The 17,573-nt window shown below is 40.2% G+C and overlaps 1 protein-coding gene across 3 annotated transcripts in view; it reads right to left on the bottom strand.

Annotated features, from left to right (window-relative positions):
* The window catches only part of LOC114660800 (6-phosphofructo-2-kinase/fructose-2,6-bisphosphatase-like), an 83,471-nt gene that overhangs the window by 43,280 nt on the left and 22,618 nt on the right, over positions 1 to 17,573 (bottom strand). The window contains exons 1-3 of one of the 3 annotated variants that reach the window (XM_051934156.1): positions 13,822 to 14,084; positions 9,512 to 9,637; positions 3,215 to 3,311 (exon numbers count right to left, since the gene is read on the bottom strand). In XM_051934156.1, the coding sequence (XP_051790116.1) occupies positions 3,215 to 3,311; positions 9,512 to 9,637; positions 13,822 to 13,906 (308 nt within the window). In that variant the 5' untranslated portion in view covers positions 13,907 to 14,084. Of the gene's footprint in view, positions 1 to 3,214; positions 3,312 to 9,511; positions 9,638 to 13,821; positions 14,085 to 17,573 lie in introns of those variants that run through there. The other 2 variants (XM_051934158.1, XM_051934157.1) reach the window with 2 other exon arrangements.

The raw sequence follows: 17,573 nt of genomic DNA, 5'->3' as shown, positions 1-17,573 counted from the left end.
AGCAAACTTTCATTCCTCTTTTGGACAACAACAAATAGGAATTTCCTAACAAGACCAACAAATGATGGGAAGAATTCAAGCAGTTAATATGAATGATTTTTCTCAATCTGTTGAAGTTATTTCAGTGTAATCCTTTTAACATTGCTAAATAGTTTCTTAACATTAAAGATTGATTTACCTTTGGATTAATTCTCTATTCCTAAAAACAAGAAATTTCAGGTCTAACTAGGCATTGATTTGTTTCTGAATTGTTGATTCTGAGTAATCTGGTTTATGTTTTGGCTATGGTTATTAGATCTTCCTGTTTATGTTGTATTACCCCTGAGTGTATTTAGACCATTAACATCCTGATAGAAAAAATTAATTTCTCTATGCTTAAATTGAAATTTCACATTTCTTTGGATATGCCCTTTTTTCCAAACAAACATTATTACGAATATAAACTCTATCAACCATAAACTGGAAAAAATAAAGAATACTTACCGGGGACCAGCCCAGTGATTTTAAATAACATGGCCTATTTTAAGATGCTTTTTTAACTCCAAAGAAATCTTAGATCTTTTCCTTCTTTTCGTTATTTCCTGGTAAAACCTTTCGATTGGCACATGGAAAAATACATAGTGCAATTTATCACGTCTCCCTAAATCGTATATTGCATTTCAATAAAACTAAAAAAAAAAGATTTTCCATATAGTAAATCATGTCAGAAGAAGAATTACTGGGTAAGTGGAACATTTTCATTCATTTAGTTATTTCTTTTCAGAACATGCTCCTTCTAACACCAAGTTGTGTGCTCTAGTTATTGCTGGATGGGTCTTAACTCACTCATAAATGGCTGATTTGGTATTGTCAATCAACTTAACACCCATGTATTTTGATATGGGAGGACACCAGAATGTCTGGAGAAAACCACATGTACTCTTGTGATAAGCTCCACACAGACAGGGGCTGGGGTGCAGATATAAACCCAGAACACTGAAGCTGTGATGTGACAGCACAAGTAATAACACAATTCTGCCCACACCAATCCCCTGCCCTTTAGTATTATCTAGAGCAAAATTTTTAATAATACATGACGATATTTTCTTTTTCCTTCTACTGTTTCATCATTGTCTCTGGCCTGGCAGTACACTAGTAACTATTCTATTAGCAAAAAGAAATTTGTAAGAATGTCTCACCAATGAACATCAAACTAAATGAAGAATTAACATATATATTAAAAATGCATCTGTTTAATGGTATAATATTTTTTACAATAAAAATTACATTTTTAAACAAAAAAAGACTTAAAGATATTTATGTTAAATTTACAATAAGTAACTGAATGTTTCTGACAGTTCTTTTTAATTGATAGGGTGTGCTTATAAAGGTCTTTTATTGAAAAGTAACAGCCTCATGCTGACCACATCACTGGTAAATGAATTACTTAGGGGGCAAAGAGGCCATTCACTAGCATATTTCACATGGTTTGACTTGAAAAACCTCTTTAAGATAATGAACAAAAAAAATGTGCTCAGCTACAATATCTTCCCTCAGAAACAGGGGTGTGCTAATGGATGATCTGATTAATAAAATAATATTTGCTAACACAATTGCAAGTATCAGTACCATAGACGTTCAGACATTACCACGCATCATGTCATTACCTAACACAAGTGCCTCTGTTAATTGAGCTGTACATAAAATTACAACCTGTGGTGGGCTGCCCGGGGTTTGTTTCTGCTTTGCGCCCTGTGTTGGCTGGGATTGGCACCAGCAGACCCCCGTGACCCTGTAGTTAGTGTAGTTAGGATATAGTGAGTTGGATAATGGATGGATGGATAAAATTACAACTTGGTAAAAATATAAATCTTTATATAACACAATAAAAACAATGTCATAATTCCAAATGTTCAGCTTTCTAGAGATGCGTAATTTTCCCAAAATCCTTTATGTATTTGTAATGCATAATGAATGGAGAGAGCATGTGGGGTTGCTCTCCAAATGCAGAATAACATTAAAAGGCAAGAAATGTATATTTATTAAACATCAACAATCGACAGAGAGGGATGATCACTGGCAGAAAGTTAAAATACCAAAGCAATGGATAAACAATAAACTTCCTGTCCTTCTTAGCCTCATTTCACAGGACTTATTCCACCGCCTCCTTCCTGGTCCACCACCGGCCATTGATCTGTCTCTTTCAGCTCTGGTCTCTCTTCCTCTAGCAGGTTGAAGTTTTACCCCAGACTCTCCTCCTGATTCTAGCCTAATCATGAGATTTAAAAATCCATTCCAAATTCAAACAATCCCTAGGATGTTTTTTGGCAGTTGAAGAAGCCTCACATTTGCACCAGAGATATGAGTCTAGACTTCCTCTAATGTCTCCTGAACCATTAAGCAGCTAATTCTCCAAGGGTGTCAGCACACAACCATACAGTCCTGTCTGGGACAATGAGATCTCTATTAGCTAGCAGATCTTATTCTCATTTGCTGCCACACTAGGCAAACATTTACAGCACATTTCCAACTGAGATGAAAACTGAAGTCAATCAAATGAGCACCAGTCTGATATAAACATTTAACTTTAAAAAAGAAAGAATAAAAAACTTTAAAAGACAATGAATGAATTCTTCAAAAAAAAATGATTTCCTACATTTCTAAAGCTATAAGTTAAGCCATACAATGGTTTACGGAAAGGGTGTTTGAAATCATCATCATTTTGAATATTTAACAGTAATACTGGGGATTATTTCTATAAACAGTCTACCTTACCTAGCAAATATATGAAATGGGTAAATTCACAAATAGGACAGCCATTCCTACACTTTTAAGCTGGCAGACTTATAGCTGGAACTCAGTATGCAAGCTTTGCTAGTATAATTAAAACCTGTCACATTCATTTTTTCTATAAATTGTTTATACTCCCAGAATATATTTATATTGACTACCTATATTTTGGCTTAAATTTGAATATGCTTTATAGTGCCCTCAGAGAGATGACACTGTAGGTTGCAATAATATGTTTGAGCATTCTTTACAAAACTGAAATAAAAACACTGATGGTATGTAAACCAAGTATTTAAGGAATCACTTATATTAAAACACTTTAATAGTTTCAAATCAGTCATTCAGCCCTGGCTCTTTAATGCATAAAATCATATCTCAGTACATTGTTCTCGCCAACAAAAAAATTTACTTTTATCTATTTTAAAATGAAAAGAGAGATACTCACTTCCGAATTTTCATGGCATCTTCATTATTTGGCATAAAGAATTCATATGATTTGTAGGTCTGTACCGCTTCCCGACGATACTGTCCCACATTAAACACTGCAATGATAGCAACCTGTCATTAATGTTCATTGCCATAGTAAAAGAGCCAAGTGCAAAATAAATCATGAAATAAACAATTTTGACAATCCCATCCTATTGACACCAACTCTCAGTAAGAATGGTGTCAATTATCACCGAATGGCACAATGAAATATTTTTGAATTTGTCACTTTCCTTTTCATTCCTCAAAGTCAATTCGATTGCAGCTTTATAATATGGGAATTGGAGAGTGTCAAACAAAAAATATTTCTCAATTATTTAACCTTTCCAAGGTGAACATTCACAAAGTACCACTCTCCTTTGGCATCTATAGTCTATTTTTGGCAGGTGTTTATTCCTATATTAAAATATAACTCTGTGAAATTGGATAAATATTGACCTTTGAGGCTTGGTTAAAAATTCAAACATTTGATTGACTCTGAAATTAACTTTTTATTATTTCAACCACATTTAATCTTATTTTTATCTTTCAGATTCCATGTTACATTTTGATAAGTAGAATGCAGTTCCACTGCCTATCAGTAAAAGCTCCTGGGTTTGCCGAAGCTACTGAATTTATGTGAAAAAGATTTTTAGTAACCAGTATGAAGCAGAGATATGAATGTGATGTACATACTGTATTTAGTTGTTGGAAAATATAATCGTCAAAGCAACAGTTCATGAAAAGTATATCTGGTGTCTAACTTTACTTCACTGATTGCTTCTGAGAGTACAGCGGGGCTGCCTGCCTTTGACAATTCAAAATTTTCATCCTAACTAAGCAACCACTGCATCTCTTTCTCAATTTATTAATTTCATATGAATGTTTATTAAAAGTACAGCATTTGTCACTTCAGATGAAAGCTTGTAGAATCACTTCTGAGAAACGACAACATATTATAAAATCCACTTAATTGTTCATGACATTTGTCTTCAAATATTAAGAATGACAGGAAAATGTATAAGATATCTGCAATGAGCGTTTTATTGTGCCTTAAAGAAATAAAGGCTTGTCCCTGGAAGGAATAAAAACAGAAGGACCTGATGATTAAAGTGTCCAATAGGCATAAGAAAAACAATTACGTAAGAGTAGGCAAAAGGTCATAATGAGAAATCAGACAACCTTGAAACCAAAACCAAAAACCAAAGGCATAACAACCTTCACAAAAGGTAAAATTCAGAGTTCTCGTTTAGAGTAAAAATAAATAAATAAATAAACCATGAGAAGTCATGAGTATTTGGAAAATCCAAAAGCTCGGAAGCTGTAATCTATGTAGTGCCATCTTTTATATCCATGATGTCATAGGATACATATGTCATTTGTACATTTTTTTATATTCTTTCTGTTCATTTTATATATTATATATATATTATATTATATGTATAATTATGTATTTTTGATCAGTTTTGTGTATTGTAGTGCTACTATGTGTAGATGCTCTTCCATGTTCCTTGTGTTTTGTGAATGGTTTTCCGAACAGGTGGGGTCACCTGTCAAGGCTCATTGAAGTTGTAGTCTCTCAGAGTACATGGAATGCATTTAGTGTTGGTGGCTTCTCTTCTTTATGAGTATTGTTTCTTTAGATTTTGTGTTTTTTGACATTTTTGTCTCTGTTAAAGGATTTTTTACTTCTGTTTAAAGTTTTGTGACTTGATTACTGTGGATTGCCTTTTTAGGTAACTCCTTTATGCCTTGTTAGGCTCTTTAGAGCTTTTGTTCATTATTTACTTTTTTTGTAATAAATCTTTAATATGTAAAGACTAGCCAACCAGTGGCGTACCATACGCCGCATAATCAGGCCGCTTTTTTAATGATTTTTAAGCACAGGGAGAAAATTAACATTTGAAAAATCGGTAATGTAATAAATCACCAAGAAAAGTAACATTGTAACAATGCACGGAACGAACCAACATACAATTATCCGTGACTGAAAACTGGCGGACCGCCATCGCGGCTTCTCCTCCCAGAGCGAGGGATGGGGTTGGAACGGGAGGAGAGGGGAAGGACGCCCATTCTGCCCCCTCCGTCATGCTAGTCTGCAGTATGTACTGTCTGCTCATGTGCCCACCCCCAACTCGTCATCTGAGTCGATTTCCTCTTTGCACAGTCCATATGCACCTGTGAGTCACGTAGACCTTTCATTGTTCTTTGCGGTTTTGGCTACTTTTCTATATATAATCCACCAAGTCACCCGAGCACAGTAGTAGCGAGGGGGTGGGGGGTGTGTACAAAGGGCAGGGACGTAATCAGTGCGAGCGTATACTGGGAATCCCCCGGTTTGCAGCACGAATGGGGTTCAACAGCTTACCCACGCCTCTCTGCGCCGGGTAGACACACGTTGATCCATTCAGTGTAGCGCGTGTGCAGTTACTTCATGCAAGAATCTGTATAACATTGAAAGAAGTGTTGTTTCCATGAAATACATTTGAAGCGGTGGCAAATGAACAGTCAACGCAGCTTACAGCTGGAGTGACGCCGTGTTTTGTGTCACCCGACCATGGTAGTAGTGGGGTGGGGTGGGGGGGGTGTACAAAGGGTAGGGACGTAATCAGTGTGAGCGTATGAACCGCACTTCCTGGGAATCCCTCGTTCGTGGGGAACAAATGCAAGCCCCGGCTGATCCATTCAGTGTAGCGCGCGTGCAGTACGGGACATCCAAGGGCATCACAGACCTGTTAATGCTCAATCTCATGCATAATTATTTATTGAATGCTAAACACTTCCGGAAAGACACAGTTGTCTAAAAAAGGAGGGTTTGAGGATACAACAGAAAGTGAATGAAAAGATGGAACTCTGGAGAGAGCAACATATAATTGTCAGTGAGTGAAGACTGGTTTTGGCAGATACAGGCATATCTTTTTGAAAGTTTGTCCCTGTGCCTTATTAATTGTCATCGCAAATGCCAATCGAACAGGAAATTGTCTTCGGGTAAAAGTAAAAGGCAAATTTGAATCTGACGGGGTCAGGCATATCCGGGGAATAAGGACAGTTTGTGAGGTTGCAGATGTGATAGTTTTACACTCCAGTAAACTGAATGCGATGTTTGTGCATGAACAATTTAGTGCTGTGTTGACACTGAAGGGAATTGGAAAGAGTTGTGTCGAAGCATTGCTGGCAATGTTCACATTGCATAATTTGTTTAGTGGAGTGTGTTTTTAAATGCATGTTGAGATATCTCTGCACTCGGAACATTTTTGAACAAATCGTGCATTGAAAGGTCTGTTTGGAATGCGTTTGTTCAGTGGAGTGGGTGTTTAAATATGCTTTGAGAGATTTCTGGCGCGTGACGGTTTTGGAGCAGTGTTTGAGATGGTTAGTAAGGTATTTGCATGCGTGAAAGTGTGTGTCGCAAATTTTGCATACAAATCGTTGTGTTGAATGGATTTGCATATGGTTGTGGAGATCCATCTCACCTGTGAAATCCTCGTTACAAAATGTGCAATTGAAGGTGAGAGTTGAATGAGTTCGTAAGTGTTTCTTAAGAGCGTGAGTTGTTTTGAAGCATTGTTGGCAATGTTCACATTGCATACTTCGTTTAGTGTTCTGTTTTTTTAAATGTGCGTTCAGATATCTCTGCACTCGGAAGCTTTTGGAACAAAAGGTGCATTGAAAGTCCTGTGTGGAATACGTGTGTTCAGGGGAGTTGTTTTTCAGGAAGAGGAGAGTGGGCAGGTGACGTAACAGTGTGGCGAGCAAGTGGGTGTGCACCCTGTGTGCACATACCAACAGCGTCAAAAGATGTCACCAGAAGGTTATCACGTGTGTATTTGAGAGGCATGAGAACCTCATAATGCCCATGATCCAAAGGACCGCTAAAGAGCAGGGATATGGAGAGACGCTGGGCCGGATTGTAAACTCGAGGAGAGGCATGAGGACGTTCTTGGAAGTAAATGCTGATAGTAGCTGGAAGGATTTGGGACATTGCCACAATTTCTGCCTCGCCACCATAGACTATGGACGTATTCATGTACTCAGCATATTGTTGAGCAGACTGTATAACAATGCCTCTGTAACTAACAACAACGGACACCACGTCGCCAAAGTTATCCCGATGTTGGCAAACAAAGCCAACAGCCATGTTGCGAAGTTTGAGAGCAACAGTTTCGTCAATGACATTTTTCCAAAAAAACCCGACTGATAGAAACAAACAGTTACCTGATGCAGGAATTTCTATAACATTGAAAGAAGTATTGTTTCCATGAAATACATTTGAAGCGGTAGCCATGGAGAGCAAAAGAACAGTCAACGTGGTTCACAGCTGGATTTGGACCGGAGCACAGAGCAAAGCGAGTGAGTATGTGTTTGATGAGCTGTTCGAGTTGGTGGGCAGTGGTCTGAGGTGCGTTCCCAATCACGTGGGAGGAGGGGTAGAATTTCTGGGCGGGGCTTCGTTGTTCCTTTCCCATGGTTTTCGATGGTGGACGCGGTCAGGTGTCGTAACCGAAAACAATAATGAAAAGTCAACGTGGCTCAGAGGTGCATGTGGACTCATAGCACAGACGAAAGGGACTAACTGGGTGGTCGGTGAGTTTTTGCGTCTAGGCACATGAGCAGGCAGTGTGAATGCCTAGAGAGTGAGGGTAGACGCGGGCCAGGGAAAAAGGAGTGTTGGTGGGCTGGGAAACGTCTTCCGTGTTCCTGCAGGACCATCTAAGAAGACGCATGTTTGTCGCGGATGCAAATTGCTGTATGTAGCGTGTAAAGCAGTTTGCGATGGTGCACGCGGTCGTGCGTCATAACCGAAAAGTCAACGTGGCTCAGAGGTGCATGTGTATTGTAGCACAGGCAAACATAAATGACGGCTTTTTTTCTGAGTCATCTCGTCCGAGTTGGTGGGCGTGGCTCTGCGAGTTGTTGTCGTATCCAATGGTCTTAGAGTTGGTGGGCGTGGCTCCTTCCCACGTGCGCCATGGGTGTCTTACTTGTCGGCGGCTTAGTGAATCCACGCCCCTTCCGGCGTGCTTTCCATGGGTGGCTACTTGTTGGCGGCTTAGTGAATTATATATATAGATTCTTTGTTATCCTTTTTATCGCTCAAGCTGGAAGGTACAGTCACCCTCCTCCTTGTGGGGCTTTTGGTTGATTTTTATTTTTTATTTGTGACATATTTTTACGTGTTTATTTTTATTTTCTATTTTTGACATATTTTTAGGTGTTTTGCCAGCTCTGCCATGTTTGGGCATGCTCCAGCTGAAGCCAGCAGTATTCGAGTCTTGACTGGACTAGCTGATCCTCCACTTGGCCTGCGTTTTGCCTGAATTTTGGAGGCCTCATCTATTTTGCCATGGAGTGGAATTACTACCATAATAACGTGACTCTTGTGTCATGTACCAAACAACAGTCATAGAAACTGTATTAGCAAAAAGTCAAAATGGTGCTGATGTGGTAATCAAAAAAAAAGAATTCAAATTTTACAGAATACTCCAAAATCATAATAGTTGCCACATATAAATCATTATTTCGATAATCGCTTCAAGTGAAGTGAAAATCTCTAGTGCTTGAAGCATTGTTTAAAAATCCAGTATCCAGGCTTAAATTCAAAAGATTTTTTGCTTATTGTTTTTGCATATTCCACCATGAACATAAACTATGTCCAGTTATTATCTGAAATCCACAAAAGTGCCAAAATATCTGTATGAATGTATTCAGAAAATGCTCTAAGAACACATTATTATGATTTTTGTTTATTATTTGTGAATATTTGACTTCTCTGGATAGAGAACACAGGCATGGTGTTCTATTTAAGCTACTTTGTTATCCCGTTACTTGCTCCATCGTTACTAAAATGGAAGATTCTACAGTTCAATGTGTTTTCCATGAAAACACCACTAATTATATCTGAGAACAAAACACTCATCCAGTTATTGTGGCAGAAATATTCATTTGTCAGGAAGACATTATTAGCAATGTGTTGGACATCAGGCTGACACATTTTTTTTTGTTTATTAATCAGTCAGTCAGTCAGTCAGTCATTATCCAACACAGGGTCACGGGGGGGTCTGCTGGCGCCAATCCCAGCCAACACAGGGCGCAAGGCAGGAACAAATCCTGGGCAGGGTGCCAGCCCACCATATCAATGTTATTTTAATTTTCTTCATTGAACTATTTCATCATTATCACAGGATTATTGCAGTTATCCATGTTATTTTAAATATGTAAGCTGCTACATAACATACATCTTGACTGATACCATTAATAAGTGCTTTGTTCAGTTTACCTTTTGTCGGCACTCCAATCCAATTGAGATACCGTGTCAACTTCTTGGAGATGTAGGTCTTCCCTCTGGCTGGAAGGCCAACCATAACAATCATGGTTGGGGAGTTGGTGAATTGAGGCACTGAGGCTAAGCAGGAGTAAAAAACGATCAGATGTTAACAGAACAGAACAAGATTCAGATAAAAAAGGACTATCTGCTTTGTTTACTGTCCTTTTCTTTTATTCCTCAAGATTAATTCTTTACATTTTAGCAAACATGGCCCACAATATAGAGATTCTTTACATGATGTACCAGACAGTCCATGTAGCTTGGTAAATTCAATGTGTTTCCTGCATTATCATAAAAGTAAAATAAACCAGAATGGTGAAAGCACTGCTTTAACATTTCATTACAGATAAATGCTTTGTGATTTAACTTGTGCAAAGTTCAACAGCAGGATTTCAGAGGGGTGACTAACCAGCAGGTTGTTTCCCCTGCACTAGAGTTTGCTGGGTCAGAAGTCAATCTAACAAGATTGCTAATTAAAACTGGTAACATATATTAACTGACCTGCCCCAATATAGCAACATTATTTACCTACATTAAAAGAATTTAAATACAGCATTTATCCATACAGTAAAGAACTCTAGTGAACTCCACTGTTGGGCATTTGTTTTGTTTGACACTTGGCTAAATAGCTACCTCTCCTTGCTCATTTTCTATTCATTTAAAATCTGCAAAGCAACATCATACTGTCTGCCAATTAGATGTTAAGAACATGCAACCACTGTGTACAATTAGGTGGGTTCAGCACATGGGTGCTATGAATCAATCACAATCTGAATCAATAAAAAAGAGTGTCTTATTGAAATCCACCACCTGCTGAATTCACAGATTATTTATTCTATGGCATGTACAAAGACAGCCACTCACCATGTAAATCTAGTTATAATTTGTAATATTTTTATATTTTATAATAACATGTTAATTATTAGTATTATTAATATGCCTTTGACCCACTAGTGGCTTGTTTGGGATTAGTTCTTGCATTGCATCTGATGATCCTGGAATGGACATTGGCTCTCTGTGGACCTGAATTGAATAGGCAGCTCATAAAATGGATGGTTGAAATGATTGTTACTATTAGTATTTTTTTCACATTATAGAAGCTCTGTGGTATGGTAGATAGAATAGCAGTCTTATAGCTTCAGAGTATTTCTTTCAAATCCAGGGCATTTTTTCAGGTACCCCAGTCAAATTGTTTTAGTTTTCATAAACTTCTATTGCATTACATCACATAATTATATTACACAGTATTATACAGCATTTTAAGATCTCAACCTGGAAAGTTTGATTATTCATCATAAATTGTAAATAATCATTACAGAATGTAAATGTATTTACTCAATTAATGCTTTAACCAAACCAACACAGAAATCACAAGTGCACAGTACATCTCTTTTTGATTTCTCCTGTTATTACACTGGCAGATTAAGAGCATTCTCAACACTTTTACCAAGACGCTCATACTTGCATTATTTTAATTTTTATCGTTAATACTTTTTATAAAAATAGTACAGTATTCTCACATCCACTTAAGTCAGTTCATATTTGTTGGACGTTTTTCTCACAACATGAGATAGCTTACATCACAAACATGTGTCAAGGTTTTCACTCTAAGCAGAAGTGCTGCTCATGGCAATAAAATGAACATTAACAATTTAGATTCATCCATCCTGCCATTGAGTGCATTATTTCAAGAGGAACCCCAACTAAAGAACAACACCAGGCCAGTTTAAAGTCAATAATCATCATAATGTCATGTGTTTGGATTGTGGGAGGAAACTGGAGTACTACAAAGAAATACAGGCCAACACAAAGAGAGCATGCACATCCCACACAGAAGGTCCTGGAGTTGTACATGTTCCTGATGTGCAGGTGGAATTGTATTATTTTTTGCTTGCTTTTTACTTTTTCCTCTTCTAAATAATACCTCTGTTAACTACTGTACATACAGACTTTTAAGCTGCACCATTCAGATTCACTGGTTAATGTGAGCCACATGTGCTCTAGTAAATAAAGAATCAAATTTTACATAAATTAAAGGTGATATCTGAAACTACCTTGATATAATCTGTGATTTACTTAGGCTTTGTTGATCACATCCATAATTTATATTGAAATGCATTCAAGTATACAGTATATTTATATTGTGCGCCTGTGATATATCATATGCAGTAGTTTATTCATGCCTTTCTTTGACCTTTCTTGATAATTGTTGTCCCAGCCACAGTATGATGCCAGAGACAATTCAAGTGTGGGTTTGCATTTGACAGCTCCCTGTGACTTCGATTCACAATACTCTCACATAATAATAGTTCTTCAGCATGAAAGTTACAGCTAGCATAGCACTAACAGTCTAGACCATGTGGGAATTTTTATATATACTAAATCATCCTACAATGTCTGATCTTTGGCTGGAAACCTGAGGTTGTATTTATGTTTCTACTGTTACCTTATATCACCAATCACTCATACTGCTGGTCATAAAAAACAAAATAGGTTCACATGTCAGTAAGGTGACAAAAATCTTAAAAGCTGCCATACTTCTAAGAATAAGTGTCCTCCTTTGCATCAGTCATGGGTCCTGCCATCTTTTTGACACATAAACTATTGCATTGTTCTTTTTAAATTTTACTTGGTTAAGTTGTGTAACATATTAAAGCCACATTACCAAAATGGAAGATTCTTGTCTAAAATGCCACCATTCTGAAGCAAACTACACAAATAAAATTGAACGTTCTAAATTGTTGAAATGAAAGTCACTCTATATCATTCTTCAAGTTATTGAACTCATACCTGATTTTGATACAAAGGTTTCTGTACGTATTTAATTACCATGACAAATTATAAGCAAAAGAATATTGGAGAGACAACCATATTTTTGGCAAGGCTGCTGTCTCAATATCAGAAGGACATTTTGTCATTGTGGAGAAAATCCTGTTTGAGAACTGAAATGGTGTATGAGACCGCAGACACTATAGAGTTTTCCTATGGGCTAGTTAATTTCATTCTTCATAAACATTTAAACATGAGTAACAAATGTGCATGCTGGGTGTCCAGAATGTTGACTCCTGAAGTTAAGGGTAACCACATCTAATGTTCCAAGGGTCAAACCAATGAATTCAGAAAAATGTAACATCTTGGGATAAACCTTTGATACTGTATGTCACTATGACCTGAACACAAATAACAAATAAAGCAATGGTCATGTGTATGTGTTTATGGTTTTAATGGCATAGATAGATAGATAGATAGATAGATAGATAGATAGATAGATAGATAGATAGATAGATAGATAGATAGATAGATAGATAGATAGATAGATACTTTATTAATCCCAAGGGGAAATTCACATACTCCAGCAGCAGCATACTGATACAAAAAACAATATTAAATTAAAAAGTAATAAAAATGCAGGTAAAAACAGACAATAACTTTGAATAATGTTAACGTTTACCCAATCCCCCCCGCAGGTGGAATTGAAGAGTCGCATAGTTTGGGGGAGGAACAATCTCCTCAGTCTATCAGTGGAGCAGGACAGTGACTATTGATTAGTGTCTATACTAATTATATGCTTTAAAAGGACCTTATAATTGATCAATATTTCACTGATTTGCTTTAGCGTTTGAGGCAGTTAATTAGGAAAAGTCGACTAAAAAAGCTGTCCACAATCTTCATTCTTCAAGTCACCCAAAAAAGAGTGATGGCACAAGCAAAATTAAATGTTTTACTGCATTTGCATAGTAAAGCTTTTTACATATTATAACAAGTGCATAGTGTACATAGTGTTTTTGATTACCCTTCATATTAAGAAGAATATTGAAAGTATCAGTTTGAGTTCTTGTGTAGCATAGCAGTAACTTTGACATTTAGCTGATTAATTATGTCTCCACTTACTCCAGTACTTTTCAGAAAAAACTGTCAAGAGCATGAGTGAGGAAAGAGAAAATTTCTCAGAATAATTTTTTTTCCTTAAAAAGAATGTACTTTTAAAACATTACACAACTAAGCAATATTTTGCAATATAGTTTTCCAATTTATGCATGTACTGAGTTATTTATGCTCAGCCCCCATTTTTTATATTATATTTCAGATGTTTCTATGTAGGCTAGATTCTTGCTAGTGCCCCCTGTTACCACACTGATCTCTAACAACTCATGACTCTTCCTGGTAAACTGCAGAACTTTTTTTGATTTTTTTTCACTAAAAATATGCAATACTATATAATTTGGGCACATTCTCATGCACCACCCCTCTGCTGTACTTACAGCCTCGTCTGCGCTGTAGCAGGGTGCTCATCCATGGCACCCAGATCTTCTGTAATGGTGTCTGAGTGAGCTCTGTCTGCTCCATGAACTCACAGTATTTCCTTGGGCTTGTTTGGACCCTCAGTTGGCTTAATTCAGCTATTTTCTCTCCACGCTTAGCATATTAAAGCTGGCTCCAAGTCAGGAGCTTATCTTATACCACATGTGTTATAGATAACAGTCCTTCATCTGTTGAACTTTGCCTTCATGTCATTTGATAGGAGCAGAAGCTGCAGTTTGTGTCGATGTCTGCCCTTTTAACCAGCATATCTCCTGGCTTCTGTTCTACAATCACCCAAATGTCACAACATTAACGGACTGTGGATCAAGCAGAGGTGGATTTTGCTTTAAACTATTAAATTCATATGATTCTCATGATACCCAACAAAAGAAAAGTGTGTGCATGCAGACACCATACCTTCCAGGAACAAATAATTTCCCAGCCTGGTGAAGATTTAGCTTTGTCTATTGTCATACACGAGCGCATGGGGAACAGCTTAAAGACCCGATGCGCACCGTGACAAGTCATGCCAGGGGACGATGGCGGTGTACTAACCTCTCTCTCTCTCTCTCTTCCCATAGAAAAGATGAAGCGCCGCCGCCATAATCCTGCCCAGACGACCAAACAACAACACTTCCGGGTTCCTTTCTTCCCCCTGGTCCCCCATTGATGATGTACACTACCCATCCACCACCATGCCTTTCCATTATTCCATTGTTCTTCATTTCCGGTCTGACTCCATAAAACGTCTGTCCTCCCACTCATTTTTGTCTAATGTTATTTTTGTATTTTGAAGATAAGTTGGACCCTTTTGTTGCAGTATATGGGGCTGAAAACCCCAAACCTTGACCTGTTTTCTGTTCCATTATTACAGTGGCGTAGCCGGCAGGATACAGCTTGAACAAAATGTCAGAAGGGCAGGATCTGAACACAGTCCTCACCACTATGGCCAACGAAGTCCAGGCGCTACAGGTGGACCAGGCAGCCACGAAGGCAGAGCTCGCGGAGACGAAGAGACGGCTGGCAGCGGCGGAGTTGGTAAAGCCGGAGCCCGCATGACCCCCGCCTCCTCCCATTATACCGCTCTCGGAAGTGGATGACATTGAGTCATACTTCTCGATTTTCGAGAGGACGGCCACCCGTAATCAGTGACCACGGATAGAGTGGGCTTCCATTCTGGCTCCTTGCTTGAAGGGCCCGGCGCAGCGGGCCTATCACAAACTTCCCGAGGAGGTGGCCGCCCAATATGACCTCCTTAAGGCCAAGATTTATAAACGCTATGGCTTAACCTCTGGCCAGCAGGCGAGGGAATGGCGGCATTGGAGGTTCGACCCCAGCGGCCCGGCTAGAGCACAAGCCTTTGAATTCTGGGGCAAGATCGGTCGCTGGCTATGGCCAAACATTAACCAGGCTCGCCAGGTAGTCAAGCAGGTTGTCTGCGAAGCACTTATCTATGCAATGCCAGACTACCTCGCCCAGCAGGTCCGGAGACATCTGTTTAAGGATATGGACGGCCTTTTGGAGGTACTGGAACAACAGCTGGCGGTGAACCAACTCGGGGAGCCTGAGAAGCTGGCTCGCAGGGTCCGACAGGGACGGGTGACCACCTCGGAGCCTACCCGTCGTCCTCCGGAGGCTCCGGCTAGACCACAGGACAGGGTGCCCACCTCGCCGCGCTGTTTCAAGTGTGGCGACGTGGGACATATCGTCACCTCCTGTCCCCTCAACCAGGAACTGATGGACTGCAGCTGGGCCAAGGGTGAGAGGTATTGTGCTCTGTCTAATCCCCTGGCGAGTAGTAATACGGGAGTGGTGTTAATAAATGGGCACTCGTTGGTGGCGTTATTTGATTCCGGGAGTAACATTACCATTGTTGCTCGCCTTTACGTTTTACCGCGACAGTGGAGGGCTCCAAACACGAGAGTCACTTGTATACATGAGAAGACCAGGTCGTACAGGTCCGCAAAGTACTTCATAACTTGGGAAGGGGAGCCTAGAGAGATGCTTGTCGCTGAATTGCCCGAGCCCCCTTCCCGATTATACTGGGACAAGACTGGTCGGACAGTAAACGCAGTAGAACTGTTACCACTCCTAATTCAAAGTTGGGTCTGATTATGGATGGGCAAGCGCCCACTCCAGCTGCTCCCATGCTATGCTCTTCGGTGACTGATGATGACGTGGATGAGCCGGCCGGGCCTTTTTTGGCTAAGAACCTCACCCCGGAACTCCAACCGGAGGAGGTTCCGTGTCAGGATGGGCCTAGCGCTGATCCACTCGCTGGCGTGAAGTATTAGTTTCGTTTCATGCTGGTGTCTTTTAAAAGAGAACAGTGGAATGATGATTCCCTGAAGTTTGCCCGGAAAGATATTGTATCCGCGAATGACATATCGTTAGCTGATTCCACACCACCGGGACCCTACTTTGTTTTGGACAATGATTTGTTGTATTGAGTTGCAGAACACGAAGGCGAGGTGCGGAAGTTGCTGTTAGCCCCACGGACCAACCAGTGGCAAGTGTGTGAACTAGCACATGCCCACCTCTTAGGCGTCCACCTCGGGGCCGAAAAAACACAGGAGAGACTGAAGCTCTGCTTTTACTGGCTCGGGATCAACGAGGAGGTCCGGCTTTTTTGTCAGTCTTGCCCAGTCTGTCAACTGCGCCAGATTCCCCGGAGGGACTGCGCTCCTCTCCTCCCAATTCCCCTCATAGAAGTGCCATTTGAAAGGATTGGTGTCGATCTAGTAGGACCCCTAGAGCCTTCGACACAGGGCCATAAATATATATTGGTGATGGTCGACTATGCAACTTGATATCCCGAAGCGGTTCCCCTGCGAGCTGCCAACTCCAAAAACTTCGCACGGGAACTAGTAGAGCTTTTTTCCCGGGTGGGCATCCCCAAGGAAGTCCTTACGGACCAAGGGACGCCCTTTACTTTGGATACGTTCAGGGAAGTTGCCAAGTTACTCCGTATTAAGCATCTCAGGACGTCAGTGTACTACCCCCAGACAGACGGGCTCGTGGAATGTTTTAATCAAACCCTGAAACAGCTGCTCCGCAAGGTAGTCAGCGCGGACGGTAGGAACTGGGACCAACTTTTACCGCTGATACTTTTTGCTTACCGGGAGGTGCCACAGGCCTCCACTGGGTTTTCCCCTTTTGAACTTCTGTACGGACGCCAACCCCGGGGCATATTGGATGTGTTAAAAGAACGATGGGAAGGGGAGGCCCTTCCCTTCACCAACGTCCTGGAGCATATCGCACAGTTACGCGATAGACTAGAGAAAATCTGGCCACTCCTACAAGAACACATGTCTCGGGCTCAAGCAGTGCAAGCCTGGAATTATAATAGGAACTCCTCCCTACGCGAGTTTCAGCCGGGAGACCGCATAATGGTGCTTGTGCCCACTTCCCATTCCAAATTATTGGCTCATTGGCAGGGCCCCTACGAGGTGAAAGAGAGGAAAGGACTCGTTGACTATTTGGTCCTCCAGCCAAATCATTGGCCGAGCGAGAGAGTGTATCACGTGAACCTACTGAAACCCTGGAGGGCTAGGGAAGAGCCACACCCCTCCGAACCGGCCCTCTCCCTTTTCTCGACGAAATCCAAGCTCAACCTCGGTTCCAATCTGATGCCCCACCAACAACAGGAGCTCGAAGGAGCAATCCAGTCTGTCCCAGAAGTGGTCAGTGAAGCACCGGGCCAGACCTCACT

Source organism: Erpetoichthys calabaricus, chromosome 11, assembly GCF_900747795.2.
Source record: "Erpetoichthys calabaricus chromosome 11, fErpCal1.3, whole genome shotgun sequence".
Taxonomy (NCBI): domain Eukaryota; kingdom Metazoa; phylum Chordata; class Cladistia; order Polypteriformes; family Polypteridae; genus Erpetoichthys; species Erpetoichthys calabaricus.
The sequence above is the reverse complement of the archived record's forward strand: the minus strand, read 5'-3'. Positions and strand labels throughout refer to the sequence as shown.